Here is a 17134-nt window from a genome sequence, read left to right on the forward strand (position 1 = left end):
AATAATTTGTGCAGTGAATTAATTTGCCTGGACAGTGTTAAAACTGAAAATCATAGGAATTATTCTATATGTTTCAGATGCTTTTACAGTTCAGATGGAGACTTCTTGATTGGTAAGTTTTGAAGATTTCAGACCCTTTCATTGGTAATTGATCCCTAGTCATAAGCTACTTTTTAATTGTATACATATGACTTTCCTTTCAATCTGTCTTATTTAGTGCAGTCTACAGACTGAGGTGTAAAGGCGATTGGAGGTCTGGAAAAGATTCTTTGTGTACCCCCAAGCCCCTACTCTATTTCCTGGTCTCCCTGTCTTTGTTCGTTTCTTCTGGGCCTTTCTGATCTGGGAGATCTGGGCAGCTGAAAAGAAATGAAGAGTAATACCAACATGTGATTAACTTGTTAAGATAACTCTATTTGCCTTCACACTCACCCAAGAAAAGACCATCTGTCATTGATATCTGCAATATAAATACAAATTTTCATGAGACCATCAGGAAGGATGGAAAGTCTAGTAGGGATTCTCTGGTCTACCCATTCTTTTTCGATGGTTTTAGTACGATATTATGGAGTGAACATTTTGATGTAGACAGTAGACATGCAAATGCCAGCATTCTGCTGGAACTATCAGAAATGGGTCTTTTTCCATCCTATTTCTTCTGCTCTTTCTGGTCAAGCCACAGAATTGTGCAAATACAAGCTCCTTACCTGGCAACCAAAGAAAAGAAGAAAAAAGCAGAGTCAATTTTTCCATTCATGTTTTTCTAGATAGTAAAATAGCTAACATAAGTTGTCAATTCTGTCATATTCCCCCATAAAACTCAATAAAGTACTTTTCATTTGGAATGAAAAAGCAAATGCAGCCCTTAAGCCTTTTACTCTTCATGAAGTCATTCTCGCCTGAAAAGAGCTACCCACTGCCACCCTGTCTTTTTTGTTAGTTCCCCAGAAAGGGAAACTTCTCATTTACACCGAGTTTGGCAAGATGCTTGTTCAGCCCAACGAGATATGCGTCATTCAGGTTGGTGATGTGTCCCCCTCTCCCTGCTTCTCCCTAATTTGGGAGCAATCTGATGTTGCAACTGCTGCTATTTCCAACTCTAAAATTTCTCTGTCATGTCTGGGCAATGGGGAGGAAGTTTGAGTTATACAGAAGGCTCCCTGTGCAGAAGGGTAACTAGACTTGTGTGCCTACTTTGTTTTATTATTTTTCAAATTTATTTTATTTATTTAGTTAGTTAGTTTAGTTAGTTAGTTAGTTAGTTAGTTTGGCTGTGTTGGGTCTTCGTTACTGCGCGCAGGCTTTCTCTAGTTGTGGCGAGCGGGAGCTACTCTTCGTTGCAGTGCGTGGGCTTCTCATTGCAGTGGCTTCTCTTGTTGTGGAGGACAGGCTCTAGGCACATGGGCTTCAGTAGCTGTGGCATGCGGGCTCAGTAGTTGTGGCTCACAGGCTCTGGAGCGTAGGCTCAGTAGTTGTGGCGCATAGGCTTAGTTGCTCTGCAGCCTGTGGGATCTTCCCAGACCAGGGCTCGAACCCGTGTCCCCTGCATTGGCAGGTGGATTCTTAACCACTGTGCCACCAGGGAAGCCCCCTACTTTGTTTTAAAATAGTACACAATCACAAAGCAAAGAACATTGTCAATTCACTTTCCTAAATATTTATACACACTCTGGATAAGGCCCTGGTGCGGGTGGAAAGCAGTGAAGATGGATTTCTTTAAAAGTTGGCTAAATCAGGGCACTGTTATCTATGGACCCAGTGAGAGAGTAGACTAGAATTGGTTTGAGTCACAGATGTGATTAGAAGTTAAATTTCTCTTTCTACCTCCTCTTTGAGCTGGTCACCTCTCCAACATAGTTCAACAGGCTACAGAATTACTTGTGCAAGTGAGGCTGGCTATGGCTCTTGGGCAGCTTCTTTATAACTACAGGTATAATTTGGGAGAGCACACCAATGTTTACTTCTGTTCCAGAGAGGAATGCGGTTCAGCATAGATGTCTTCGAGGAGACCAGGGGCTACATCCTGGAGGTCTACGGCGTCCACTTTGAGTTGCCTGACCTGGGACCGATTGGTAAATCTTCAATGCAAGCTTCTAAGGCTGACTTGAAATATAGGACACAGATAATTGCATGAAAGTTAAACATCCATCTCCCCTCTTTATCTCACTCAAACTTCAACTTTCCTCTCTAGACAACTTCTTCCCTAGACCAAGTGTAGTTGGGAATTTCAGAACATACTAGAGTTCCCTGAGCAATCGCAGACTTCTTATTTCAGACTTCTACGTTCAGGGGCTCCAGGTGGCATAGCTGACCCATCTGATGAGATGACAGCTTCATTAATTAGCTGGTCAGTGCACCAGTCCATCAGCTTGTCTTGGCTCCCATGTTGTGCTGAGCGTAATGACAGGAACCACATTAAGGCTAGAACAAGCTTCTTCCCATCACATACATGCATAACAGAAAACGATCCAAGCCAACCCATGGTAAATCTCTCTCTAGAATAGTATACAGACCATTGGAGAGCAAAACAATACGTAATAGATTTCAGGTTATACAGAGTATACCCTAGAGGATGTAGAAGTCTGGGTTACTGTAGGCCAAGTCTCCAGTAACAGCTTCATAGAAAAGATAAGATTTGACTAATCCTTGATGGAAAGTTGAGGGAAAATAAAGAGGAAAGAGATGAGCTTAAGAAAAAGTGTACAAGTGGGAATGGGTTTTGTGGCTAAAAGGAAAATCATGTTCTTAAATGAGTGGTTTGTATGTAGACAATAAAATGGGAAAAGCCATAACAATGGTAGGGGCTATGTGGCTATGGAAAGGGGAAACGGACTGAAAGACATACAGTCTATGAACCTCACATTCCTACTGAGCATCCTCCAAAACATCTACACACTTGAGAGTCAAAAAGCATACCTCCCTCAGTACTGTGAAGGAGCTAGAAACCACAGCCTCCATGAGGCAGATTAAAACTTTCAAAAGTGAAACAAGGTCCCCCACCCCCAATTCTTCTGGCAAGCTGGAGATGGGAGAGCAGGAGAGAAGTGAAGGCGGTAGGAGGGGTTGTTCGCAAAACGTCCCTGGGAGTGAAAGGAGTGGTTGGGAAAAATTGGCCCTTGGTTCCATCTTTGGCATGTTTGCTGAAGGTGGTGGCCACAGCCCCCAGCTCTTCCCTTTCCTTGTCAACAGATTTTTTTTAGAGCAAACCAGGGACAGGCCAGCATGTGCCTTCTGGTCACTCCCCTGGGGGATCCAAATAGTCAGAGGAAGGTGAGAGGCAGCAGAGAGGCAGTGGAGCCATGGTGGGCCATCTGTTATCCTGCTCTCCACCCGCTCTTCCCACTTTGTTCTGGCTTCCTGCTGCTCCAGAGCCAGCAGAGCCTCCGGGTTCCATGGAACACGTACCCTCTGGAAAATATATATAATTTACTAACCAGCTGGGGACATTTTTTCTTTTAAACCCCAGGAGCTGGAAATGATAAAACACTCCCCAGGTCTCTCCACTCAGAGTTAAATTATGTTTTTGCACTTACGTTTTTCATTTTTGGTCTTTTGATTTATTTTTTTCTCTCTGGAGGGAACACTCACAAAGCAAAGGTAAGCAGGCAAGTCCCAAATACTGTCTCCCTCAGTGGCAGACAGATTGTCAGGCTGCAGAGCAGTTTTTCAGGCTTGGGTTGATTCTGAGTTCTGTCTGAGGAGCAGAGGCACGCCTGGGGCTACAGTATGTAACCTTTCTCAAGGACTGTAGATGAGTTCTAGAGTCATCAGAGTTTTCTTGGAAAAAAAGATCTAGTATTCTATCATATCTTCCCTTTCCTCTTTTCTAGTCTCTCCCTCTCCTCCCCTTCCCTCCCCTGTAGTGATGAGATAATGCATGTAAAATGTTTATAAACCATATTCACGCTACAACTTTAGGACATAATGCTGGTGATGATGATGATGCTATTTTCATGATTTTTTTCTGACCAAATTCCTTAGGTCCTCCTTAAAAGGCACCAGACTGGGATTCCAATGAGCCTTTGAACAATGAAAGCAAATTGTGGAGTAGCTTTTGACGTGGAAGAGAGCCCTTTCTCTTTGTGCAACAGTGGGCATCTTTCCTATGTGATTTCAGAAGTGTCTAAAAGACTTTTGGGTCATTATGTTCTAGGAGCCAATGGCTTGGCCAATCCTCGTGATTTCTTGATACCTGTTGCCTGGTACGAAGATCACCAAGCGCCAGGTGGTTACACTGTGATTAATAAATACCAGGGCAAGATGTTTGCTGCCAAACAGGTAAAGTAAGCGGGTTTGTAGGCAGGGGAAGGAATGAATAGTTATTAAGCACCTTCTGATTGCCAAGGCTAGTATTAAGTATTTACATATATTATTTCATCTTTACCACATCACTAAGATACTACAAATAAGGTGCTACTTGCCTTACTTGTAGTCATGAAAACAGGCCAGGTGGTGATAACTTACCAAATGTCACAGTAAATGACAGAATCAGCATTCAAACCCATATCTTTCTGACTCCAAAGGGCATGCTCTTTCTATTTATCAAGCAATAAAAACCCCACAATATCTAGGTCTCTATAAATGTTGGGGAAGCATAATATACAGGCAGGGCAATATGTTCTGAAAAGGAAAATGAGTTAATAGCAGTTCATCTAAGACTTATATTCAAGAATGGTCACCATATTTTCAAATACAAGCAACAATTGATAGAAAACAAGCAGAACTCAGTTAGTTTGACTTTGTTTATAGCACCAGCCTGGTAAACTCAGGAGATAAGCAAAGGCATAGATAATAATAAAAATAACAATATATAATCTGTAATATAATACATTATTACTTCATATACTGGATATATAATATAGTAAAATAAAGTAACCATACAGTAAAAATAATCCAAAGATCTCTTCTGTTTACCATTATTCATTTGCTTTATTTTTGCCCATTTAACTTATTGCTTATATTTTGCTAAGGCACGTTATTTTCTTTGGACAGCATCTAGAAGGTATGCTAACCAGCAGAGACCAACTAGTTTGGCGTTTAAAATTAACTCTTGAGGGTTCATTGTCACACTCATTGACACATAGTCACCCTCATATTCTCTGGATCAGGATTTCCTAAAATGTGGTTCAGAGACCACTTGCATCAGAAATTCTCAGGAAACTTGTTTAAAATGCAGGTGCTGAGCTACTACTCCAGCCTGGCAAAAATGATGACCTCTGGGGATGCAGTGTGGAAATCACATTCATTTTTTTTTCCTGTGCTATACAGTAGGCACTCACCAGCCATCTACTTCATACATAGTAGTGTACATACGTCAATCCCAATCTCCCAGTCCGTCCCACCCCCCACCCCTTGGTGTCCATATGTTTGTTCTCTACCTCTGTGTCTCTATTTCTGCTTTGCAAATAGGTTCATCTGTACCATTGTTCTAAATTCCACATATATGTGTTAATATATGACTTTTTTTCCTCTTTCCGACTTACTTCACTCTGTATGATAGTCTCTAGGTCCATCCACGTCTCTGCAAATGGCGATAAAGAAGATGTGGTACATATATACAATGGAATACTACTCAGCCATAAAAAGGAATGAAATTGTGCCATTCACATTCATTTTTAAATGACTATTCCCTGTATTATATTTGACATATATTTGATAGAGGATCACCATTCTAGAGGTAGCCAGCAGCTCCATGGGTTTCCACTTTCCAAATGGACTCTGTGTGGGTTATTCTCTGTGTGAGCCCCCACTGATCCATTCTCCCATCTCTGCCATAATCTGTGCCCTGGGAGGCTGACCTACATGGACTGTATCACCTGGACTCCCTAGCCTAACTACCTTCCTATAACAGAACACTGATCCTCTCTTACCCCAGGGCAGACCCAAGAAGCATCACCTTAGGATTGCTCTGAAATCTCAAGTCCCTGGGGCTGGAACTCTTAGAGACCTTCTAGCCTTCCTGCACTCACCAACCGAGGCACTGAATATACTAGAATCTCCTCTGGGCAGCAGTTAGCTGGAGAGCAGTCACAGCCAAGTGCCTACCCTCAGCACTGGGAAACCCAGACGGTGGCCCAGATTGTCAAAGAATTGCTGGCATCCACAGATTCTCACAATTGTGTTAAAATTGTTGAAAAGGCACTGCTTGGAGCATGTGCTGTGCTTGTGCTGCACATGTGATCAGAAGCAGCTGCAGCTTATGAACTGGAAGACTAGGGTTAGCGGCATAGCGAGGACAGTTTGAGAGAATGTGAAGCAACCACAAGATGATTCAGGGTGATATTTTTCCCAGAGATGGTATTATTAAATGATGAGAACAGAATCACATCAAAAAAGAGACAATAATGCCAAGTACAAACTGAGGAATCATAGCTACAAAAGCATTACATGCTAAAATCACCCTTTCCTGCCTTTTTGTTGTTGTTGTTGTTAAATCAGGATGTCTCCCCGTTCAATGTTGTGGCCTGGCATGGGAATTATACGCCCTACAAGTACAACTTGGAGAACTTCATGGTCATCAACTCAGTGGCCTTTGACCACGCAGTAAGTCTGGCCCATGGAGGGGCCCCGGGGAGAGGACACCCATAGGTGGGATGGGTCCACAGTAGACCCCTGACATTCACAGATTTAACACTACCAGTGTCACCCTTGGAAGCCCGAGATTTAGTCATTTGTCGCTGTGCTGACAGGAATTTGAATCATCTGCTGCAAGGCTTCAGTGAAGGAGTAAATAACATAGCTAGAGGGCGATCCAGGCTAAAAGCTCAGCACTCACCCTGCAGTACAGCTCAGCTCTCTACAGAGTATTCACAGGAACTCTCCTACATGGCTAAAAACTTGGTTTCTTCCTGGAAAATATATCCCCAAAAGAAAACCAGTGCTAATGTTAGTGATGGAGTGGTGAGGAAGGAACATTTCTGGATTTGGAAAGTTCTCTGTCCTGCTCATAAATACCAAGAGTCTGCTAGCTCTGGCTGCCCACTCCAGTGCCTCCACTCCCGGCTCTTTTTAGCCATGATGGAACAGACAGCCCTCTTCTAAAGTTACTCATAATGTTCAGTGCTTGAATTTAAACCAAAGAAATTCTAGATTATGAACTCGATCATATTTTTCAGTCAATCAGGGGACTACAAATAGGTCCCCAGCCTACAGTGCAGGCCCCCAAGGCCCCACATTCTCGATAAAGTGCTACTTCTGAGATCCTGGGGGAAAGTTCACTTTGCATAATAGATTAACTTTACCCACAAGCTGGAGGGGTAATTAGAGCAGAAGCAAGAAACCAGAGACAGAAAGATTACTCTGAGCCAGTTCAGCTTACCTCTAGGGGCCCAAAACTACCCTTCTGAAGAGCAGCAACAATTAATAAAATCAAAAGGGAAAAGAAAATGAGGCATCATGCCCAAAGCAGCAAGAAAAAGGATCCTGAGACACTGATAGAGCTTTATTTGAGCTTCGCTACCTTTTAACAGTTTCAGATCATTTCTCATGACAGATGAAGGAGTGTTCATTTTCACAGCATAAAGCGTTTTTTGACTTGCATTTACACATGCCCAATCTCCTCTGTACTGCTGCTATAGTTGTTTTCCCAAAATTCAGACCTGATCATTCTATCACAGCATTAGAAAACCTTTGCAGGTTCCCTGTGGTTTAGGATTAAGTCTGAGCTCTGAAGCATGGTATCTGATGGTCTTTGCCATCTGGCCCTGGGCTCGTTTCCCAGTACCACCTCTTGCCCCTCTCCCTTTTGCCAGTGCACTCTGGGCTTTAGCTCTCTTGCCTCAACAAAATCTCTGTGCATTTTGATCTTTCCTGTTATCTGTGCTTAAAATGCCTTTCTGCCTTTTCCTTCCTTTCCTTCCCTTCCTTCCTTCCTCCTTCCCTCCCTCCTTCCCTCCCTTTTTCTTTCTTTCTCCTTTCATTCTTCAGGTCCTACCTCAAATGTCACCTCCTCTTTGAAGCCTTCCCTGATCCTCTCAGTAGAGATAGGCACTCTGTACCCCCTTGGCTCTCTATTTGTAAAGCTAGATTTCCCTTGGCACCTTGCTGTGATTCATTATTCATGCACTTGTTTTATTACTCCTTCAGTCCCCCTCACACACACCCACCACCACCACTAATGATGCTAAAGAGCAAGGAGTAGTGCTCAATCATCTTTGAATCCCAGACCCTCATGCGGCATCTGAAAGTAAACATGATCATTGATTGCCATTAAGTTGAATCTCAGTCTTTCCACTGAAGGAGTCTAAAGTTCTTGATAAATCATAATATTGTCCCCCCACCTATTCCCTTTTCCCCTACACTACCACCACCCAGACGAGTGATGCATTTTAGACCTGAGAGTCAAACAAGGGTAAGAAAGCAATGAGGATACCATCTGGAATCTCTGTGATTCCTCCAAAGAGATGCACATCCTACATCTATACCAACCCTTGGATATTATTTTATTTCTATTTCCACCTTACTCTGAGCACCCCTTCTGCCAAGAGCTCCCTGCAGCACATCCCAGCTCTGGTCACTCTGACCTGAGGTTGGGAGGCATGCACTGCTTGTTGTCAGACCCACAGGGTAGTACTTACATGAAATGAGGGCTCAGCAGGGTGAAAAAGCTGCTCAGAATCTCCTTAGCTGGTGTTAATTCATTTTGCTTCAAGCACAGCAAGAGGGGAAAGTCAGATGAGTGATTACTACACCTCGATGACAAGCCCAGACTTCTTAGCCTGGCCTGTGGTTTGATCAGACATTACAGTTTCACTCAAAAACCCTTCATGCATGGGTGACATGTGTCATTGTTCAGTCACCTCCCTCTCCTCGTGTCTTCAGGCTTTCCTTGTCCTTTCTTTCACAGGACCCATCCATTTTCACGGTATTGACTGCCAAGTCTGTCCGCCCCGGAGTGGCCATCGTTGATTTTGTCATCTTCCCACCGCGATGGGGAGTTGCTGATAAGACCTTCAGGCCTCCTTATTACCACAGTAAGTCTTTTGCCAAGTTACATTTGAAAACCAAAGAGATGGCAGAGTGGTGAGCGTTACCCATGGGGAACGCTGCCAGAGGTGTTTTTGGACGCCCTGTCCTGGCTGGAGTTCAAAGCCTGCCTCCCCAGGCCCAGTGCCGCTCACCCAGAATTTTAGCTACTTAAACGCCACAACTTGTGTGGGGATGGCAGTGGCATGTTGACTCTGAGAAGGAAACAACTGTGTAATGCCTAGAGCCCAGTTCCTCTGACCCTGAAGAATGGCACAAAGGCTGGTAAAGGATGAAGCAAGATGTTTCTCTACATTTTAGGTATAAAGGGAGGAGGAACCACGGGATGTTGTTGGTTAGTTTGCTGTTTTTGGAAAGTTCATTATCTAAGTCTGGTTCAAGAGCCAATAAAATGTGCCTTCTCCAATAATAATTGGAGGGGTAAAGCAGATTGCAGTCCACACTAGGGGATGGATCCCATTCTGGAAGCAGTTTCTGCAAAGCAGTTGTTGTCTAGAACAGAACTTACCAAATCTATGATTTTTTTCATTTTATAAATAATGTTTTTACTTACTGCGAACACTTACTGACAATTTCCTATGGCTCTAAGGTTCTTTAAAAGTATTAACCCGTTCAATCCTCATAACAGTTGTGAAAGGTAGGTAGTATCATTATCTGCCTCCACCCCCGCCACTTTTTTTTTTTTTCAGAGATGAAACTGAGCTGTGAAGGATTAAGTAACTTGCTCAAGGCCTCACAGCTAGTTAAGTGGTGGAGTCAGGATTTAATGAAGGCAGTCCGATGCCGGACCAGTCATGGGCACTAGCAGATATGCCTAGCACAGTGCCCAGTGCATGATATGCATCTAATAAATATTTATTTAATAGGTGAATGCATCGCCAAGAATGAATAAGGTACCTCATGGCTGTACTTAATGAAGCTGGCATTTTTAATTGTGCAGTAGCTAGCTATAAACCCAACCTAAATGTCAACGCACAATTCTACTTCCTGGAGAGTGCATTTTTGTACATAGAGTTCTGGAAAGACTGTGAGGTGCATGTCAGCTGGAACCTTCTAAAAAACAAACCCCTTTCTTTAGTTAACCTCAGGGCTTTCTGTCTCTGAGGCGCCTCTCGATATGTACCCAGGTGGCAGCACTTTAACAGGATACAACAGTGACTAAAGGAGCGATTTCGGCATTTGTAGAGGATGGAGAACAAAGGCCCTCAGAATGGAAGAAGGTCACTTCATGGTCAAATGTCAGCATCACCTTTCTCAGGTGAAATCACCTGAAAAGGACACAACTGGTTAACACTTCAAGGACACCAGATACTTTGTGAATAGAGATGTAACAAACTATGTCCTTTCTGAAGAATATCAAGCCCATCACAGGTCCCAACTGTTCTCCTCCTGGAAATTAGTCCCCTAGAGAGCCTGTTGTCAAGGCAAGGGAATTGCTCTGGATTATAGCCTGTACGTCACATACTAATCCTTGATACTTCACTATTTCACATAGTTCTTATATGGAGGCTGCTCTTCGTGCCTGAGGTAGTGGTTTTCAAATTTTAGCATGTGTCAGTGTCACCTGGAGGGCTTGTTAAAACGCAGATTCCTGGGTCCCACCCTCAGAATTTCTGCTTCAGAACGTCCAGGGTAGGACCTAAGAATTTGCATTTGTACCAAGTTCCCTCGTGATGCTGATGCAACTGTTCCAGGAACCACACTTTAAGAGCATTAGGGGATATGAAAACCACTTAGAATGACTTTTTTTAAAACAATTTTCCCCTGGGTCCACTCTCAGAGAGTTTAATTAGTTGGTATTGAGGTGGAACCTCAGAATCTGCGTTTTGAACTAGCAAGTCAGGGGATTCTGATGCAGGAGGTCTACAGACCACATGTTGAGAAATGCTGGCCTGGGGCTTGTCTCCCCACCCAGGTTCGCTCCTGTGCTACAGCTGTCAATCCACTGCTTGATTTTAGTTTGTAATTCAGACTGCCTGAAACAAATGGCCTCATGAAATGCCTCTTCTAATTTTTTTTTTTAAGACTCTCAAATAAATTTGGCCCAGGATAGATAAATCTTAGAGAGGTATGGTTGCCCTGAGTTAGTTGGAAAAACCCCAGAACCCTGCGTTAGAAATTATTTTTACCAGAGATATTAAAAATAATGCTTTAGGGCTTCCCTGGTGGCACAGTGGTTGAGAGTCCGCCTACTGATGCAGGGGACATGGGTTCGTGACCCGGTCCAGGAAGATCCCACGTGCCGCGGAGCAGCTAGGCCCGTGAGCCATGGCCACTGAGCCTGCGCATCCGGAGCCTGTGCTCCGCAACGGGAGAGGCCACAACAGTGAGAGGCCCGCGTACCGCAAAAAAAAAATAAAAATAAAAATAATAATGCTTTAGCAGTAATCAAAATCTCTGCCACTTTGATGTGACTTTACAGAAGTGGAGAATGATTTCTGTAGAAATATTGCCTCCAGTCATCTTGTTTTTTTTAATAAATTTATTTATTTATTTATTTTTGGCTGCATTGGGTCTTCGTTGCTGCACGCAGGCTTTCTCTAGTTGCGGTACGCAGGCTTTCTCTAGTTGCGGTGAGCAGGGGCTACTTTTCCTTGTGGTGTGTGGGCTTCTCATTGTGGTGGCTTCTCTTGTTGCGGACCATGGGCTCTAGGTGCACGGGCTTCAGTAGTTGCGGCATGCAGGCTCAGCAGTTGTGGCTCACAGGCTCTAGAGAGCAGGCTCAATAGTTGTGGCACACGGGCTAGTTGCTCCATGGCATGTGAGATCTTCCTGGACCAGGGCTCGAACCCGTGTGCTCTGTGTTGGCAGGTGGATTCTTAACCACTGTGCCACCAGGGAAGCCCACCTCCAGTCATCTTAATGCACCTTAGTCAACTGGATTCAGCATTAATCAAAAAGGCAAGTTCTACCTTCCCAGTGTCCTTTGAAATACAGAAAATGATGTAGAAATGTCATCACCAAATCATTGCTACCTAAATTCATATTCAGATCAAAGCTGAATTCTGTCTTGCTCTCTTCCCAAAATTAAGCCATGAAGGTGACCCTGAGGATACATACTAGATCAAGGAGTGTGACAGCATATTTAAGTCATGAACAGAACTGCTTTTAAAATATAGACACTTTATGCTTACCGTTGCTTCTTTTCCTCTATTTCTGCTTCATGGAGAAACAAGTAGAGCTATGACCTGGGTCTTACCTTTTCTGCAGGGGCCTGCAGCAGCATTTTGTTTTCTGGGCAAAATGGGTATGGCTGCTCAGTCAGTTCCACAAGTATTTTGGCACTTGGCTATATTCACAAGTAAGGAAGGGGGTGGAGCATTTATCATGTCAAATGTTTGGCTTTGCAAGGGTTGCCAATGCCATATCTCTCTTCTCTGTCTAAGATTTGCACTCTCAGCACTCTCATGGGACAGACTATGACTACGACTATGACTATGAAGAACTTTAAAGAGGCTGTTTCTTACTCATTTCTATCACAGTACTTAGCACAGTGTCCATATATGCTGGATGGATGGAGAGGCAGATGGATAGGGTAGGAAATGGACAGATGAATGGATGGATGGTTAGATGGGTAGATTTTCACCCAGGTGTTATATTTCTTTAATTCTTGCTCTAGATAAAGAGCTTTGTTTCAACAGAAATGTAAGATAGAAAAAGTGGAAACATGGTGATTTTTGTCAAATTTTGTTGATTCTGGAGGCACAACTGGGACCAGTATACTTAACTTATATGAAAGCAAATTTCCATTTAACTTGGGAGAACTTTCTAACACCCAGAGTCTTCATTAATATGATAGGTTCCTTTGTTGAGTAGAGTGCTTCCATTCACAGGAGGCATGCAGGCAGAGCCCAGAAGGTAATCTGTCAGGAATTATATACAGAATATTTCTGTTTTGAGTAGAAGTAGGGGTACCTTCCAATATTAAGATTTTTCAGATTCTATGAAGAGAATGTCAATGGAAAAAGAATGAATCTAAGAAGCATTTTAGAGAATGAAAGAATAAGTTGATATTAGATTCAGATATAGAAGATATTTGTTAGAATATATAGTATTTATGGATTAGTTTTTATAGATAATAAGATTTTTTCACACAGGTTATTATTTATTAACAGCCTCCAAGTCCAGGGTTCTTTCCATTACATCACATTTCCATCAACACACACACACACACACACACACACACACACACACACACACACACACACACACACACACACACACACACACACACACACACACACACACACACACACACACACACACACCACTTGAATTTTCTAATTTGGTAACCAGAAATATAGTGATACCCTGTATGACTGTGAGGCTATTTGGGAAGGGATTCAGATCTGAGAAAGAGGATAATTTTTATATGGGGCTTGTAAGCCTGGATGAAAGAGTACATCCCTTCTTTATTATGATTTGCATGTTAATTATTATTAAAATTCTTGTCTGGGCCCTGATTTTCTTTAGATCTAGCATAATTTCATCCAGGCAGTGGAACTGAAGACCTCTGATAATCCACAGGGCCATGGAGTAGAGCTTTGCCTACCAAGAATTCCACCCTAATGAATGTTTTGCAGTTGTTTTCCTGTCTATCTATATTCTTTATTATTTCTATGAAATTTATCAGATTCTCCTATCTTCTTGACATTCTGTGGAAATAATGTTTGAGAGGTCTTGGTGTTTTCAGGCCTTGCCTGAGATAATAAAAATAATACTGTTTCAACCTTCCCAGGGAACTGCATGAGTGAATTCATGGGACTCATCAAAGGTCACTATGAGGCAAAGCAAGGTGGGTTCCTGCCAGGGGGAGGCAGCCTGCACAGCCCAATGACGCCCCATGGGCCTGATGCCGGCTGCTTTGAGAAAGCCAGTAAAGCCAAGCTGGCGCCTGAGAGGATTGCTGATGGCACCATGGTAAGCAAGTTAGATGTGAGGCTCTGGTGGCTTCTGGGGTCCCCAACCTTGTTGAGAGGCTATTTTTTATTTTTCCAAAGTCACAAAGAAGGAGTCAGGAGAGGAGAGTGTGTGTCTATGTGTATGTTCCCATGTTTGTATGCGCACACCCCAGTGTATACACTAGACTCCTGATGTGGTAGGGTAAAAAGAGTTTGTATTGTACTTGGAGTCAGACCTGGGTTCAAATTCTAGCTCTTGGTTCCTGTGTGACCTTGAGTAAGTCACTTAACTTCTCTGTGCTTCATTTTCTCCATCTGTAGAACAGGTAGGGCATCCAACCCAGCCAGTGGCTGTGATTTAACCCTGCTGACTGTACAGCACTGTTCAAATATAAGGGGGGATATTTTTAATACTATGTGAGGAGTCTTCCCTTATCTGTATGCAGCCCTCTGTATATATGCTCTGTCTCAGAGTCATCTCCTGCATTTTGAAGTAATCTTCTAGGGCCACAGGAACAGGGGATACAGGATGTCACCTTTAGCTAGTTTCTCAAGCCCAGGAGGGTCAAGGAAACCTTTGCCTGACTACAGTCAGAGATTGTGAGCAGCAGTTCTCAGCTGTTTTCTCATTTTGTTTTGCTCTCCTTTGGCATGGGATGAAACTGATAGGATTTAAAACCTGTTTTGTATTCCTCCTGCGTCACGCTGTAAACACTGAGGCTGAACACAATTGCAGTTAGCTGCGGTACTTGATTTCATTTTATTTTGCATTCTAGTTTATGGACCACAATGAGTAATTTTATGCTAAATCATATGTAAATTTGCTTTAAAGTTTTAAACAAATGCCTTCAGTGCCACCTGACTTTAAAATTGATAGCACAGACCTGCCTGACTCCATGCCAAGCTTGCAAACTACCTAATCAGAGAGCTTATCTGTCCCTCTGCCCAACGCATTTTACTTGCAGTTCCAACTTGAGGACCATAGTTGATGGAGCTGATCTGCAGGGGCAGGGTGTGAGTCCCATCTGCTGGACCTCAGCTCCATTTCCCCTTGCAAGGGCCTCTGCAGAGTTTCTGTAGAACCCCTTCATCTCTGTGCGAGAGCTCTATGAAATATTGATAATCTTAAGCTATTACCTCTGAAAGTTCCTGGAAGTTCACAGGCTACCCCAGAGTTACCACTTAGTAACCTTCAGTGCCCAACCTGGCTTTGGATAGTGTTACCAGGGAACAGTGCTTTTGCAACAGTGAGGCACAGGACAGGGCTGTTTCTATGAGGAGCAAGACTTTGGGGAATGTCTAGGGCTTGGAGCTCTAGTGAGAAGGAGCTGTCCTATGGAGGGGAGCCCAGACTACCTGGCAAAGGAGCGTCTAACACTTCACTAGACCTAACTGGGTCTCCCTCACCATTTCCCATTACATAATTTGGATCCAGGCTCACCCATATGCCTTATCCTTATACCACTTTGCAATAAATTAACTTTATAATACTGTCTTCATAGCTCAGCTGGGATGGAGTTTTGTTACTCCAGTCAGACAGCAAGGCTCCTAAGAAGTGGTCAGCAAAGAGACAACAATAATTATGGCCTTAATAATGACTTTTATATCTGAATAGTGCTTTATAACGTGCACAACACCTCCATATGATCTTATTTGGTCCTCATATCAAGCTTGTCATGGGAAGTCAGGCAGAGACAATCAACTCCATTGTTTTATTTTTTAAATATGTATTTATTTATTAGTTTATGTATTTGTTTGTTTGTTTATTTATTTATTTTGGCTGCTTCTGGTCTTAATTGCAGCACATGGGATCTTCGTAGCAGCATGTGGGATCTTTAGTTGCGGCATGCACACTTCTTTAGTAGCAGCATGCAGACTCTTAGCTGTGGCACGCATGCGGGATCTAGTTCCCCGACCAGGGATCAAAGCCAGGCCCCCTGCATTGGGAGCGCAGAGTCTTACCCACTGGACTACCAGGGAAGTCCCTCTCCATTGTTTTAGGCAAAAAGAAGTTAATGTATATTAGACACCAGACATTAACATGGGTTCTCTGAGTTGTGGCACAAAGAGAATTTTTATCTTCCTTTTGTCCATGTATATTTTTTAAATTTCCAGCGACATGAGCACATAAGAATTGTAGGGTTTTCTTTTTTTTTTTTAAGCCATAGTGAGTCGGAAAATCAGCAACAGGTGAAGCTGGAATGTCTAGGATGCACAGGGCACTTGCATATTCTTTCTGTTGCAGATGAAACCTGCCTGAACGTAGCAGGACATCCACCATTCAGAACCTTCTGGGACAGGGCTTTTAAAAGTGCTACAGACGTTCCTGCTCCCCTCTTCCCATCTCCTCCTCCTCAGTCTCTCTTTTCCTTCTTTTCCTTTTCCCAGCCTATCTCTTGGTCAGAGTCCTGCAAAAGAAAGTCTCAAATCCCAGCTCTATGATTTCTTACTACTATCACCTTAGACAGTCATTTCCCAGCTCTGAACCTTAGTTTCCTCATCTGCAAAATGGGAAGTATGTTCTCCCTCACATGGACATAGCCACAGTAAAGGCCCCTGAGAAGAATATTCCTAGGACTCTCCCACCTCTGCCCTTGGATCTAGCAAATTTAGCTCCATGATGCTACAAGGACAATGTGATGCTTACGTGTCCAGTTCCATTTGACAGAATGAAACTTGAGTGTCAGAGAAGTTAAGGATCTTGCACAAGCTACTACCCACTTATAAGTAGTAGGGCCAGAGCCAGAACCCAAGGCTTGAGTTTTTCTCCTCACCGTGCTAGCACACATGATTTATTATTCGAAGATTCTACCTACTCATATCGTCTCTCTTGACATCTAATCAAATGTGTTTTATTATCCACCTCACTTCTTTCTTGTCCCCATCCTCATTCCCTACAGGCATTTATGTTTGAGTCTTCTCTAAGTATGGCCGTCACCAAGTGGGGGCTGAAGACCTCTAACTGTTTGGATGAGAACTACTACAAGTGCTGGGAACCTCTCAAGAGCCACTTCACCCCCAATTCCAGAAACCCTGCAGGAACTAATTGAGACTGGAGCATTGCTACCATAATTGAGGATGGATTTGTGTGATTTCCTTTAGAATCTCATGCTCTTTGGCAGTACTGGGGGAGGAGGTTGGTTAAAATGAGAACTTTTTCACAGTCAAGGAACTCAAACATTTATAGAGATGTATTTGGAAAGTGCTTTCAGCTTAATTACTCAATAAATACTTGCTGGTGTTCTGTG

The 17134-nt window shown here is 43.1% G+C and overlaps 1 protein-coding gene across 1 annotated transcript in view; it reads left to right on the top strand.

Annotated features, from left to right (window-relative positions):
* HGD (homogentisate 1,2-dioxygenase) overlaps nt 1–17134 on the top strand; it is a 52096-nt gene extending 34962 nt beyond the window's left edge. Inside the window, exons 9-16 of the mRNA XM_004278539.4 lie at nt 78–112; nt 941–1020; nt 1973–2072; nt 4154–4278; nt 6439–6543; nt 8846–8972; nt 13724–13905; nt 16787–17134. Of these exons, the coding sequence (XP_004278587.1) occupies nt 78–112; nt 941–1020; nt 1973–2072; nt 4154–4278; nt 6439–6543; nt 8846–8972; nt 13724–13905; nt 16787–16936 (904 nt within the window). The 3' untranslated portion in view covers nt 16937–17134. The remainder of the gene's footprint in view (nt 1–77; nt 113–940; nt 1021–1972; nt 2073–4153; nt 4279–6438; nt 6544–8845; nt 8973–13723; nt 13906–16786) is intronic.

This window comes from Orcinus orca, chromosome 5 (genome assembly GCF_937001465.1).
Source record: "Orcinus orca chromosome 5, mOrcOrc1.1, whole genome shotgun sequence".
NCBI classification, from domain to species: domain Eukaryota; kingdom Metazoa; phylum Chordata; class Mammalia; order Artiodactyla; family Delphinidae; genus Orcinus; species Orcinus orca.